Source organism: Eubalaena glacialis, chromosome 1 (genome assembly GCF_028564815.1).
Source record: "Eubalaena glacialis isolate mEubGla1 chromosome 1, mEubGla1.1.hap2.+ XY, whole genome shotgun sequence".
In the NCBI taxonomy this organism is placed as follows: Eukaryota; Metazoa; Chordata; class Mammalia; order Artiodactyla; family Balaenidae; genus Eubalaena; species Eubalaena glacialis.
This window is the reverse complement of record NC_083716.1, coordinates 165,979,157-165,993,346: the sequence shown is the minus strand read 5'-3', so window position 1 is coordinate 165,993,346 and position 14,190 is coordinate 165,979,157. Positions and strand designations below refer to the sequence as shown.

Below are 14,190 nucleotides of genomic sequence, written 5' to 3'. Positions count from 1 at the left end.
AATGAGGTTTAGTTAAGACCAACCATCTAGTAAGTGTCAGGGCTGGGGTTTGACCATCTGCTCTGGATGCCAGGCTCTATTCTCCAGCTACACCACAGCTGCTCCTCGTAAGCTGCCAATAAAAAATCTGCTGGACACTCTTTAGTGATTCTAGTCTAAAACTTCAAAGGATGTTTTTTTGGGGTTTGTGTGAGAGTAGTTTTGAAAGATGACTGGTGGTGGTAGAGGACTGAGTCCAACTCTATGGATCCTATGAGTTCAGGGTAAAGGATGGGGCCACTTGAGCTCCAGAGAAACTTGAGTCTATAAGGTAGGAATCATACAGAGCCCAGGAGAACATGCTGGTGATTAGAAACAGAAACCTATATTCCAGATGGGTAAAGTGGGCAGACCTCAGGTGGGTAATTAAAGAGTATTGGGTGGGGACAATCGGAAATCCAGAGATAAGGAAAATGAGAGTCCGTTTGTACAAATACTAAAGAGAGCGGCCAATCTATGGCTGCAGTTCTGCCCACAGTCATCTATTGCTTGGGCAGGTCAGGTCAACATTAAAGTGCCAGATAGATTCATAGGGATTGTCACTATCACCCAGAGTCAAGACCCGCTAATGAGAAAGCAGACAACGTGTTCTCTTGTTATCATCCCATTATCTTGGGTATAATGCTGTTGGAAATAGAGGGAAACTGGTCTCTGCATTTAATACTATTATTTTACCATGCCTTGAAAATTTTCTTGCATCTTTATAGAGTTACAGCTTATTTATCAGAATGAATTTGAACCAATATTTTTAAAATGCTTAGTTGTATAACTCACATATCATATTTATCTTATGCAGATTGATGGCATCTAACTTGAGCCCACAAAACAAATCAAATCACTCAGGATAGAGCAAGTCTTTTTATTTTTAGAAGGGCATTTGGTATAGGGAGAAAGAACGCCATTAGATGGATAATTCTAAGATTAAAGTTTGTACACTTGAAAGGTTTTGAGATGAGAGAGTCATATGAATGTTATTATCTCATAGTAGTTCTGGTTCTATTTGTTCTAGTTCCAAAATTAAGGCAATTTACAGAGGTAAAATTTCCTAGAATCTTAGGGAAGAAAGGATTTTCCCTTGTTTCAACAAATAGCTTCTTGATTCCATTGTTTGAAAGTCCCTAGTGCCTGTTTTCATTGCTGTATCCCTCACTTTTAGCACAATGTCTAGAGTCTGGCACATAGTAGATGCCCAATAAATATTCACCAAATGAAGGAGGTGATTCACCCAGACCACACAAGAATAGGTTCTAGCAGAGAACAACCGTCATTGCCATATAGGGGCTTCTATAAAATGAGCTACAGTTTACAAATAAACCAGAGTCTTTTCTTTCAGTCACCCTCTCAAAGAGAGTATTTATTTTCCATATTCTTTCTTTGAATGTTGTCAGAAGGTTTGGCTTACATCCAGATACTTGAAGTGCCATGAGAATGGTAACATTTACGTTGCTTTTTAAGGATAGTCTGTGCTCAAAGTGTAGTACTCCATAAGGATGGTACTTGTTTGAAAGAATCACTCATGCTATTCCCCTCCCCCTCCTTTTTTTCTTAAAACAGGATAGAGACTCTTAATGGAACAATGATTCTCAAAAGAACAGAGCTTGAGGCAAAGCTGCAAGTTTTAAAGGTAATTTAATTTAATACAGTGAGACACATTTTTCATCCTTGAATGTGAGTGGTAGAATAAAGATCTATTTGAAGAATTGAGATAGCCCTTGAAGATGAAATGTCGTGATGAGACTAAACTGCTGAATTATCAAGAGCCATACAATTACCTTTGCAGGAATATTAAATTCCACAAACCAGGGCAAATCACTTTCTTCCTTCCTCCTTCTGCATGTCTATGAGGCTCAGAAAGGCAACAGGAAGGCACATCACCTGAAGAACTTTTCATTAATGCACCTGTGATCTCTTTCAATTTACATTTTGTTTGGAAAAAAACAAAGAAGTAGGAGCTGTCTTTTTGTCATTTTTCCAAGTGCTATATATGTGTGCAGGAGGGCCTGGGATTTTTGTTTTTCTGTTGTCCTCCTCTGCGTCCTTTCGATTTGCCTCGTTCTTACTACAAAAATCACCTCCCTCTACTCCTGTGGCTGTCCTTGAATCTACTGTCACTGGCAAATACACTGTCAACTTTGAAGAGGAAATTAAAGTTTACAGGAGATAGTGTACAATGCAGGATGTTCAGTGAAAATTCTCTAGACTGTTTGAGGGTCTTAAAAATCTCAGTTTCCTAGACTGGTGAGGTTCTGGCAGACCATGAAGTCTAGGCCCTCGCTCATGTGCATCTCAGGATGCGCTCAGTTATTGAGCTCAAGAGGGTAGAGTTAGTATATTCCTACTTTATCTTTTATTCCTCCCTTCCACCACATTTAATTCATCAACAAGACCTGTTTTCTTCTTTGTCAACATTGGTTTTATATTCTTGTCATTTTGCTTACCCCTGTGATCTTCTGAATCAATTTATAAAATTCATTGGAAAAAAATCCTCTTTAGACTGTGATAGTAATTGAATTGTATTTATAGAATAAATGATATCAATCGACATTTTTATGGTTTTCGCTTTCCTTACTTCAAACACAGGATCTCTCTCTTTCCATTCAGGTCTTTTATGTACTTCAAAAACATTTTGTAATTTCTTCATACATTTTTATATATCTTTGATTATATTTATTCCTATATACCTTCTAATTTTTTTGCTATAATAAATGTGGTCTTTTACATTTTCAACTGCTTATTGCTATTGATTTTTGTGTAAAGTTTTAAAGTTTTAAATCCGGGAGTCTTGCTGAACTCCCTTTATTCTAGTAATATGTTTGTAGATTCCCTTGGATTTTTTTATATAAACATAATATCATCTGCAAATAATGAAAGTTTTGCCCCTTTACTCCCAATTATTCAACTAGTTTATTTTTTCTTCTCTTACAATATTGGCTAGGACCCTCAGGATGTTGTAAATAGTGAGTCTTATTCTTCATGTTAAAAGGGGTGCCTCTAACATTTTATCATTAAATTTTTGTAAAGAGTAAATAGTTCTTCATATTATATTTAGGTTTTTTAAATTGTCAAAAGTTAATTTGTTTCTGCAAAAGAGAGAGAGTCTTAGTGAACATCATTTTCAAAAAAGTAAAACTGGCTTTTTCAGGCTTTTGTAAAAAAAAAGAGGAAAGAAATGTAGAATATAAACTAGTGATGTTATTTAAAACATAAGTGAAAAATAGGTTTATGTTTCATGGAATAAAGAACTCTCTTGCACAACACATATTTGCATGCTTCTAAGCATTTTCTGTTCTTTGAACATTTTCTCTTGAACTTTTAATATACCTACTTTATTATTTTTTCTAACCTAGAAAATTTTCAACATCTCCATCCTCTCCCAGAACGTCATGAGGACCTTAACATGTTTAAATGCCCATTTAAGGCTCCATCTTCCATATTATTGCTTACTTTAGAAAATTCTATCCATTTTTAAAATGAAAAAGACAGGCTTTTTTTCCTTAACAGCTGGTAAACAAGTATACCAACCAGTGAACTCTTGGCCTTGCCCTTGTTTCTTGTATTCTGTTCTTTACCTCCGGGTTTACTTTCCTTCTTGCTGTAGTATTATACTCCTTTTAGTGAGGGTAGGTGGGTCTTTATTGAAAAATATCTCTTTCACTGCTACTATAGAGAGTTTTATAGTTAATTGAATTATTCTAAGTTGGTGTTTTGTCTCCTTAGCACTTTGAACGTATTGTTCCTTTGATATTTTGTTTATGAGGGAGCTCCTAATTGTTTATCCTTTGTAAGGTACTCTGCATTTTCTATATTTTCTTCTAAAAGTTTTAAAGCTTTTTAATATCCAAGTCTTTAATTCATTCAGAATTAATTTTTGTATGTAGTATGAGATAGGATTCCAATTTTGTTTTATTTTTTTCTATTTGAGTACTCAGTTCTCCCAGTACCATTTATCTTATACAGTCCTTTTTCCCCAACGGACCTGCAGTAAAACCTCTATTTTTAAGCTAGTTCCAGATACGAATGGATCTTACAGGCTTCCAATTCTGATCCATTGATCAATTTGTTTATATCAAACTCAGCTATTGTACCTTAATAAATATTGATGTCTGATTGGGCAAGCTTTCCAGGTTATTCTTGGCCCTTTGATTGTCTGTATACATTTTAGAATCAGATTGTTAAGTTCTATGAATGTATGTTGGAGTTCTGATAGATAATACGGTTTTATATAGATAGATCAATTTGAGGAGACTTGACATTCATATGGTATTGAGTTTTCTTACTGACAGACTATCTCAGTAAATAATTTTTAATTATTTTCTTTGTCTTTCCATAAATTCCTATAATTTTATGCAGATAGATCCTATGCAGCTTTTATTAGATTTATTCCTTTGTAAAATGATTTTTGTTTTTATTATAGTTTCTTTATTAAAAATAATATTTTGATTGAGATTAATGTGTAGATGTGTGAAATCAATTTTTCTGTGCTGTTATATTCAAACACCCTGCTAAACTATATAATTTCTAATAAATTACAGATTATTTTGAGTTTCTCATGAAGATAATAACTATCTGTTGAGAATGATATTTAGCTCTTTTTCTTATTTTGCTACACTGGTTAAGGCCTATAATACAATGATGGATAGAAACTAAAATAGTAGGCATCCTTGCTTTGCTTTTGACCTTAAAGGAAATTCTTTTGATTCTTTCCTGTCTCTAGGGTTATACTTTTCAGGTTAAGGAGGCTCCCTTCTACACCAAGTTTTCTGGTAGTTTTTACAGTGCTTGCGTATTAAATTGTATCAAATACTTTTTTTCTGTAAGTGTTGAGGTGGTCTTCTCATTTATTTATTTTTAAAAATCTGTCAGTTTGGTGAATAACATTTAAAGATTTTCTAATGTAAAACCACCCTTGCATTTCTATAATGAATCCAACCTGGTCATAATTTATCATCTTTTTTATATACTTGTAGATTTGATTTGATAACATTTTCTTCAGCATTGTTGAGGGTAACTTCATCTTACAGGTAGAATGGCCTGTAATTTTCTTTTCTCAGACTATCTTTTTTAGTTTTGGTATCAAATTTACTGGACTCTTAGCGTGAGGTGAGGAGTCTCTTCCCCTTTTTGTCCTCTGGTAGAATTCTTGTAACACTATCTGAATCATCTGGGCTTGTGTTTCTTTTTGATGTGAATACTTCTAAACTCTGTTTCAGTTTCTTTATTAGCTATAAGACTGCTCAGGCTTTCTGTTTTTGTTTGTTTGTTTGTTTGTTTGAGCCAGCTTTATTGAATGATGTTTTTGTTAATAAAGTTTTAAAATTTTCAAATGTATTTCATGAAGTTGATAATAAACATTCTGTTCTCATCTTTTTCTTTTCTATCACAGCTGTGTTTGTGTCCCCATTTTCATTAGTACTACTTTTTATGCCTTCTTTCTATTTTTTTTTTCCTTGGTAATTCTCTCTAGAGGAGTTCCCATTTTTAAGCCCTTTTCAAAACCCAGTATTTCAATTTGGGGCAATTTTTCATCTTTTGCTGGTTGCTCTTAAGGTGTTCTTTTGTCTTTCCTGATTTACAGTTTCACCACAATGTGATTAGGTCTGGATTCATTTCTAAATTTATACTGCTTGGAACTTGCAGTGTCCTTCCAGCCTAAAGACTTCTGACTTTCTTCAGTTTTGGATAATTATCAGCTTGACCTTTTTGAATACACCTTCCTCATCATTCCCTGGATTATCTTCTGAAATTTCTGTTAGACATATTTCAGAGTCTTTTGATTTACTTTCCATGCTTCCTGACCACTTCAGATTTTGTATCACTTTACCTTTTTTTGTTATGTTATTTTTTATTGAAGTATAGTCGATTTACAATATTGTGTTCATTTCAGGTGTACAGCAAAGTGATTGAGTTACACATATATGTGTGTATACATCTACTATATCTATATTCTTTTTTTCAATTCTTTTCACTGTTATGTTGTTTTTGAATTCCTTAGTGATATCTTCAGTAATGTTGTCTGTGTTCTGTGTAGAATGTGTTCTTTCTCTTGAGTTTTAAAAGTTAATTTTTTATTTTCAAATAGTTCTTTTTCGTGTCTATCTGTTCTTTTCTTCCTTTGTTTCAAATTTCTTGTTCTTAGGAACATCACATTTCTCTCTCAGAGGACTGTAAATATTCTTATTTTAAAGTCTTTGAACACTTTTCTATTTTTATTTTGTTTGTAGAGAGTCCATGTACTGATTATCAGTTTTGTTGTCTTTCTTACCATTAAACTTCTGTGGAGCTCCGGAGTCTGGATTGCCCGTTTCCCTGGGCCTCTCCCTTCCACTCAGTGTGAGAGTTGGGCAGTGGCCTCTGCTCTGCACTTCAAGGCTTCCGGTCTAAAGCCACATCTGGCAGCTTGGATGCCTTCCCTGGAGGGCCAGTGTGCTGCTCAGTTCAGGTCATGAGGCTACGTTTATGTGCTCCTGCCTCTCTGGGTACATGCTCTCCATGAGCTTTAGTCGCCCTCAACAGCTTTGCTCAGCTCCTTTTCACAATGGTGGAGCTTCAGCCAAGGTTCTTCTCTCAAGCAGGAAACTTGTCTTTGTCTCTGCCTCACATAATTGCATTTAAACTATCGCCATAGGGTCCAATTTCCTTGTGACCTCTTTCTTTTTCTCCAGGTCCAGAAGACTTTTGGGTTCATTTCTGCTCACTTTCTTTCATTTCTGTTCCTTTTCTAATCTTGAAATTATGAGATTTCCAGCTCATCTCTTGAGCCAGAAATGTCTGGGTCTGACCTATTCACCAGAGTCAGGTTGGCTTCCCCTTTACACAATGACATTTAGTTTGTGCATCCTACGTGTGCCTTGTGTCCCTCAAAGACTCTTTGTGGGGCCATAACCTCTTCTTTAGAAACAATGGTGGCTTCTGAGCTGTGTTTTCAGGGATTCCCTTTCTCATGGCCTATGATTCAAATGTTTAACAAGAAAACAGCACATCTAGTGGGCTGAGGGACCTACTTTTTAATCCAGCTCTGATATTTACTGTGTTTGTAGCCCTTGGGAAATATTTTGCTACATTGAACCTTTATTTTCTAATCTGGAACTTTTTAGGACAGTTAGAAAAATTAAACAGCATATTATCCATGAAAGCACTATAAAAGTAGTAAAGTGCCATGGAAATGTTTAGCTATATGTCTCATGTAGAATGAAAACGTTGGAGATATGTTCAACCAAAATATCCAGTCTGTGATAGCTGAGTGTTGTTTCAGGAAGCCATCCTTTCATTTATTCATTTAGCCAATATTTACTGAGCACCTGCTATGTACCAGGCACTGAGCTAGGCACAGCGAGGTGACGTGATCCAGTAGGGTTAAATCTCACATGTACTTTAATTTTCTTCTAACATTGAGAGGTTAGATTTGTCCAAATACACTACTGTGATATTAATAATAGGCCAACTCTGAGGAAAATAAGGAAGCTTCAATATAGACTAAAAACTCTTAGTCACTTTGACACATCTGCTCTTTGCATTGGTATTTTCTTGGTTTAAGTGACGACATACTTAGATGACTGGGACAAATCAACAGATTTGACATTTAAAAACCTTGACTTTCACAGAAACTGTTTGGCAAGCTCTAACTTCGTATTTCTGCATAGTAAGTGCAGAAATACAACTTCCTCTTCTCCCTATAATTAGTTTTGAGCATCAGTCTATCCTTATGCTCCCCAACTAGACTCTATTCTCTTGCAAGAGATAAACCTCTTTAAGAAAGAAAAAAGGGCTTGGTATATATGCCAGATCCCTGCTAGTTCTGTACTTCCTGGTTTCCTAACTCTGACCTTCACATGACCACAGGTTTACAAGAGCTGTAATTCAGGTAGCCCAGCAGTCTCATAGCCAGGTAGACTATATTATAGTACAGAAAGAACAAGAAATTAACTAAGCCAGGTATTTTATGGCTTTGACTCATTGATTGCATGTTATATTGACAACCATAATGATTGCTGCTAAATGTTACTCTTACCAAGGCTTGGAAAATCCTGCCCAGTGATTGTTCAATCCCTGAACTGAGGAACCAGCCACTTTCCCCCTTAAACACTTAATGACATTCTTGTAATATTTCCTTTTCCTTCAGTCTTCCCGTTCCAAATGTGCTTTTTTTCCCCCCCTCTTCCTTTTTAGCCTTCATCTGCCCCTTCCAGATTGATTTGTACAAAGGACCACTTGTTTCCAACTAGGCTGGCTGTCCTTCAGGATAAGTGTCCCCAGGCAAATCTGAGCTGTGCTTACCTGCTGGACTTGCTGTGGGGACCTGAAATGACAAAGGAAGGGGTGGAGTAAAGAACGAAGAGGGGGAGGGAGAAGGAGCCTTTTTGCCTTGTCAGATGCCTTCTGCTTGGTTGACTTTTGATTCCAGTCTGTGGGCTAGGCCAGGCCTCACGTGCAGTCATGACCATTACAGCAGCCGTTTCATCCTTCCCTGGGCCACTGCTCTCATGTGCGGGGTGGCCAAAGAAGGAAGCAGTTAAGAAGTCAGGGTGCTTACAGGGTTCTAAGTTTAGCCCTCCAAGGAAGCCTTTTAGAACTGGCCAGCTTCCCCTTTTGGATATAGAAAATAGTAGATATCCAGCAGAAAAGACTATTTTAGTGCCCCAGGCTTGTAGAATGATGGTGGTATATTTTTTAAAAATTGAAATATAGTTGATTTACAATATTGTGTTAGTTTCAAGTGTACAGCAAAGTGATTCAGTTATACATATTTTTTTTTCAGATTTTTTTCCATTACATGTTATTACAAGACACTGAATGTAGCTCCCTATGCTGTACAATAAATCCTTGTTGTTTACTATTTTATGTATAGTGGTGTGTATCTCTTAATCCCATACTCATAATTTATCCCTCCTCCCGTTCCCACTTTGATAACCATAAATTTGTTTTCTATGTCTGTGAGTCTGTTTCTGTTTTGTAAATAAGTTTATTTGTATCGTTTTTCAGATTCCACATATAAGTGACATCATATGGTATTTATCTTTCCTGTCTGACGTACTTCACTTAGTATGATAATCTCTAGGTCCCTCCATGTTGCCGCAAATGACATTATTTCATTCTTTTTTTATGGCTGAGTAATATTTCGTTGTATACGTATACCACATCTTCTGTATCCATTCAAAATGATCATGGTATTTTTTGAACATTTACTAAGCTGTACCCACTGTTCCAACCATTTTACATTTACTAATGCATTTAATCCTCATGACAATTCCCAGGTTTAGGTTCTGTTGGTGTTCTCATATTGCTGATGGAAGAAGCCTAGAGTGTAAAGCCTTGCCGAAACAGCTAGTAAATGGACACAAACCTAAGCAATCTGTTTCTCTAATATTTTTAAATAAAAAATATATAAATATCATTGTTTCTATTATCTGTTGTTTCTATTGAAATGACATCATTGTTTCAACTTGTTGGTGATACTAGATTATTTCTTGAGAAATTAGTATTCCCAATATTCTGCTTTTATACAGAAAAAGAATCTTTCAAATGAATGGGAGGGATTGTTAGTGATAGAAAGAAATGAAAAAAAAATTAATGACAAATCTCAACACCTGGAAGTAAATTGCTATCTTCACTGGGGTTTCCAAATAATTAGCACTTTTCTTCTTCTTTCTCAGCAAACCTTGAAGAGAAAATGGGTGGAGTTCAGATCTCTGCAGTTACAGGAACAGCGCCTGCTTCATGGTAAATGTGATTTCCTGTTCAGAAACCACACTTACATTTCATTCTTGCAGTATTTCTGCCTCTAAATTGTTTTAAGATTATCATCATTACAAGAAAAAAATTGCCTAGCATGGATTGAGAATAGTAGTCTGTGTTTCTTTGGCATGGCTTTTGGAGTGACCACTGTATTTGGAGGAGGGGTAAGTCATCATCACACCCCCTCCTCCATACACATAACACATGCACGTGAAAACATGGACACACGTGCATGTGTGCACTCGCTCTCAAGAAGCACCTGGGGATTTTAGAAGAGTAATATGAATGATTGCCTGATTTTCCTACTACTTCAGCAGATGAATTAAATTCCTGAGAATATCTACGGTTCAGGGGCTGGGTAGTTCTCAGAAACTCTTGAAGCTGGGAATGGTAACATGCTTCTTGGGTGGAGCTCCTATTATTTGCTCAAATTGTGTAAGTTACAGTAATGCAGAGAAATCCTTCTTCATGGCCCTCAAATCCAAAACAGAAATATGAAGGATCATTATAACAGTAAATGCATGGCTCTTGCTGTTGTGTACATTCTGAAAAGAAGGGTTGAGTTTAAAATTTGTTGACTTGGCATTTGCCATGTGACTGGTATAACCTGAGGAATGAACTTGTAGATACAAATAATTCACTGAAACCACTAACTGTGTGGGTGTGAAATAGGTTGTATCTTCTTCAGATAACACAGAGCTAACATCTCTATTTATAACCTTAGAATATCTGTTTGTTAAAAGTGATAATCTGTTTACAGAAGAAGGATACATTTAATTCTTAATTAGGCACTAATTTATGGCTTAGAGGCTTGTGTTGAAGTTCTGTTTTTTTCAAAAAATGAAACATGTATGAGTTACTTCTCTTTTCTGTGTTTCTAAATTAATACTCTTAAAAACATATAGCAGGCTTTGTTGGGGGTCTGAAGTTTGCTAACCAGACAGAGGCACACATTTCTGGCCACTTCCTGGATTTCTGTAGACTTGAGGGTGTTTGGGATATCTTTGCCTCTACTTCTGGAGCATCCTGGAGTGGAGATGGGGTTTGGTCTGGTAAGTGTAGGCAGTTCTATGGCTTTATGGAAGTGGCCTTGTATAGACACGATCCTTAGTTCAGAATCAAGGAGTTTGACTTTACATAGGTCATTGTTGTACATATTTTTTGAGAGATTGAAGGAGTTCTTTAGCTTACTTTTTCTAGACCTACAATAAATATCCAGGGCATGAGTTTCTACAAGCCAATTGCTCGCCAATCAAAAGAAATTCATCAACTTGTTGGGAGATGAAATAAAATCGGTTTTGTTAACAAAAAGGAAAGCATTATAACTAGTCACCACAGGGCTGGCCCTACTCAACCTTGCAGATCAAATGGAAAAATAAACAGTCTCTTTTTATAGTGTCAACCAAGGACAAAGGAGAGCAGAAGTAGAGATTATCAGCACAAAATAAAACAATTTCTGAGTGTGTAATGTTCTATTACTTTTCCTGAAGCAAAGTCATCTTCTAATGATGTTTTTCTCATGCTAGTATTACAAATAATCTCCTTTCTTTTAGCAGCATACTAACCAACTCAAATAGTACACAAACAAGTGGGATATGAACAGGCTGTTGGTGTGAGATTAAAATTTGAGTTTGGAGAGCCCAGATGTAGGTTATAAAAGGTTGATGAAGAAATTCAGCTAAGCAGATAACATTCAATTTCTTCAAATGAATTATTACTTATTTTAGGACAGGGATGTTTTCTGGGTACACTACCATTTCAAAGCATTTAAGTATTAAAGGATTTTCTAAGAATCAACTGGGCATATCAAGGCTGGAAGATATCCTTTCTGTTTTAAACATCTTTGAATTCTCTAATAATCAGCCTACAGGGGCAGGTTTTATGACTGTGTTTCCCATACACTTCAAGTGATGTTATAATAATTTTACAATTATTAAAAAAAGATAGTAACTAAAAATCAGAGGAACTAAAATAGAGAAAATCCATAAGAGGCATTTCCCCAAGTATATTCTTTGGAGCCCATTTCTATGATGATTTTAATAAAAGGTGGCATGGTCACTTCAATATAAGAAATGATTCTTTTGGAAATTCATAAGTCACACTGGCATACTGTTAGATGAGTTGAACTGTTCTCATATGAAGAATCTTGTTTCAATTTATTTAATCTAGCATTACCATTTTTGTCACCATGGAACCCTTTTACCTGGAAACTAGTTCATGAACAAATAGTTTGAAAAATCGTACTATAAGGTTTATTGAATGGTCTCATGAACAGTTACTTATTCATGCAAGTGAAAGTTTAGTGAAAAGTATTATTTACCTTTACTCTTTCTTGTGCCCTTCAAAGAGAAATTTGGTGTATTTACTCATAGGGAGTGATGCTCAGATCCATTTCACAGTAGGCTTTGTTTTCTGCTTTCTAGGTGATGCAGCTAACTGCCCAAGTTTGGAAAATATGGACATAGATGAATCAGCTTTGTTTGGACCCCTGCCTGGTTCAGCTCTCCTGGACCGGAGTCGATTATCCAGTGAGAGCAGCTGTAAGAGCTGCCTGAGCTCCATGACGATAGACAGTGAGGATGGGTACCAGACATGTGTGTCTGAAGACTCGAGCAGGGAAGCCTTCAGCCGGCAGACAAGCACAGATGATGAGTGTTTTGTCCTCAAGGATGGGGATGATTTTCTGAAGAGGTGTTCTTCGAGGAGGAACCAGAGCATTAGTTCTGCTAGTAGTGGGTCCATGTCTCCCTTGTGGGAAGGCAACTTCTCAAGCATGTTTGGGACCCTGCCCAGGAAAAGCAGAAGGGGAAGTGTCCGGAAACAGCTCTTAAAATTCATCCCTGGCCTTCACCGCGCTGTGGAAGAGGAAGAGAGTCGCTTTTAATGGGTTGTAGTGCCCTTTCATATTAGCTTATTTCATAAATATCTTCAGATTCATTTAGACCAGCTCCACCCAGCTTAGTGGGAAAGTGAAGATGGATTGCAAAACTGACATCCCATTTCATGGCAATAGTGAACTTTATTTAAATTTTTGTATCATTATGTTTGCTCCTTCAATCATTTTTTTAACCAGAACAACTCAAGTTCTAAGCAGGCAGTAGGAAAATTAAGTAATAAATTAGAAAATATAACAAATTAACACAAGTGCCTGCTCATTTTAATGCTGCCTGTGAAGGCAAGAGTAAAATTTATTTTCTAGATTATTCATGTGAAAAGTTGAGAACTTTTTGGAGTCAAGTGTGAATAAGAAAGTGACAGAATATAGTTATTTGGAATACCTTCTGTAGGTTAATTGGTAGGTTACAAAACTTTATATTTGCTTAAGCTCAGTAGCCTTTGGGGAGGCTTATTAATAGGCAATTTTGAATGTTTCTGTTCAAATCTATGAAAGATTATAAACAAAGATGATCATCAGCCCTTTTTTACATCCACAATGACAATAAATCAGGAAGTATAAGATTTAATATGGGGGTTTAAACTTTATGAGATCTATGGAAAGATGTTATCTAAGATGGGTGCTAAGGAAGACTATAATAAGTCCTTTTTTATTGGTAGCCTAAACAAAATAGATGAGGATGTCATTCTTACCTAATTCAACTTTTGTTCTGCCTAAACATTGATGACAAGTCTAGCACTCTCAAGATCCTACAGCCTTGTGATTTTTTTGAACAAATGTCTAAAATTTGAAAAATTAGTCAGGAAAAGTATTTTCCTCCTACAGATTTTTTTCCACATTACTCCTCACTTTATATTATATATTCCAAATAGTTATTGCCTCAGCACTCTTTTGTCTATTAGTTATGTTAGTATCACATTACTTCTAGCCTTTCAATCATATTTTTATTCAATACCCATTAAAGTCCATGATTTTTCTGTTCTGGTGATAAAGCTGCTCATTACCTATATTCTAGGGTAGATAATCTGGACAATGCAATAAATAGTCCTTACTGATTTTAAATTGTGTGTGTGTGTGTGTGTGTGTGTGTGTGTGTGTGATAGTTGACTTTGAACGCAACTGATACACTTAAACACTTAAATAAACTGAATAAAGAGTGAGTCATTTTGAGAGAAAAAGAAAGAAGTGAAGGTAAGGAAGCTTGTAGGGTAAGAAATAAATAATAAAATAAAATAGAAAAAGATTTCTAATTGAGATCTGCTTCCTATTAAGTCTCTGAATTCAGAAGTATCCAGTGGGCTCTGCTTGAGAATCATTCATGTGAAAAGCAGAGCTTTCACAGGAACAATAACAATCTTGTCCATCATTTACTGAATGCATAATAGGTTATAGATGCTTTCCATGTGATCCTGGAGATAACCCTGTAGAGAGATGTTAGGCATACAGATAAGGAAGCAGGTATTGGGAGACGTTCCCATGGTCAGTGGCAGTGCTGAGATTGGAAGCCAGTTCTTCCCAGCTCT

General features: G+C 36.0%; 1 protein-coding gene across 4 annotated transcripts in view; it reads left to right on the top strand.

Annotated features, from left to right (window-relative positions):
- Nucleotides 1–12,872, top strand: part of CYTIP (cytohesin 1 interacting protein) — a 64,191-nt gene extending 51,319 nt beyond the window's left edge. For all 4 annotated transcript variants that reach the window (XM_061200399.1, XM_061200408.1, XM_061200416.1 and 1 more), the window contains 3 exons: nucleotides 1,594–1,663; nucleotides 9,690–9,756; nucleotides 12,195–12,872. In XM_061200399.1, the coding sequence (XP_061056382.1) occupies nucleotides 1,594–1,663; nucleotides 9,690–9,756; nucleotides 12,195–12,655 (598 nt within the window). In that variant the 3' untranslated portion in view covers nucleotides 12,656–12,872. The remainder of the gene's footprint in view (nucleotides 1–1,593; nucleotides 1,664–9,689; nucleotides 9,757–12,194) is intronic.
- The last annotated feature ends 1,318 nt before the right edge of the window (nucleotides 12,873–14,190 follow it).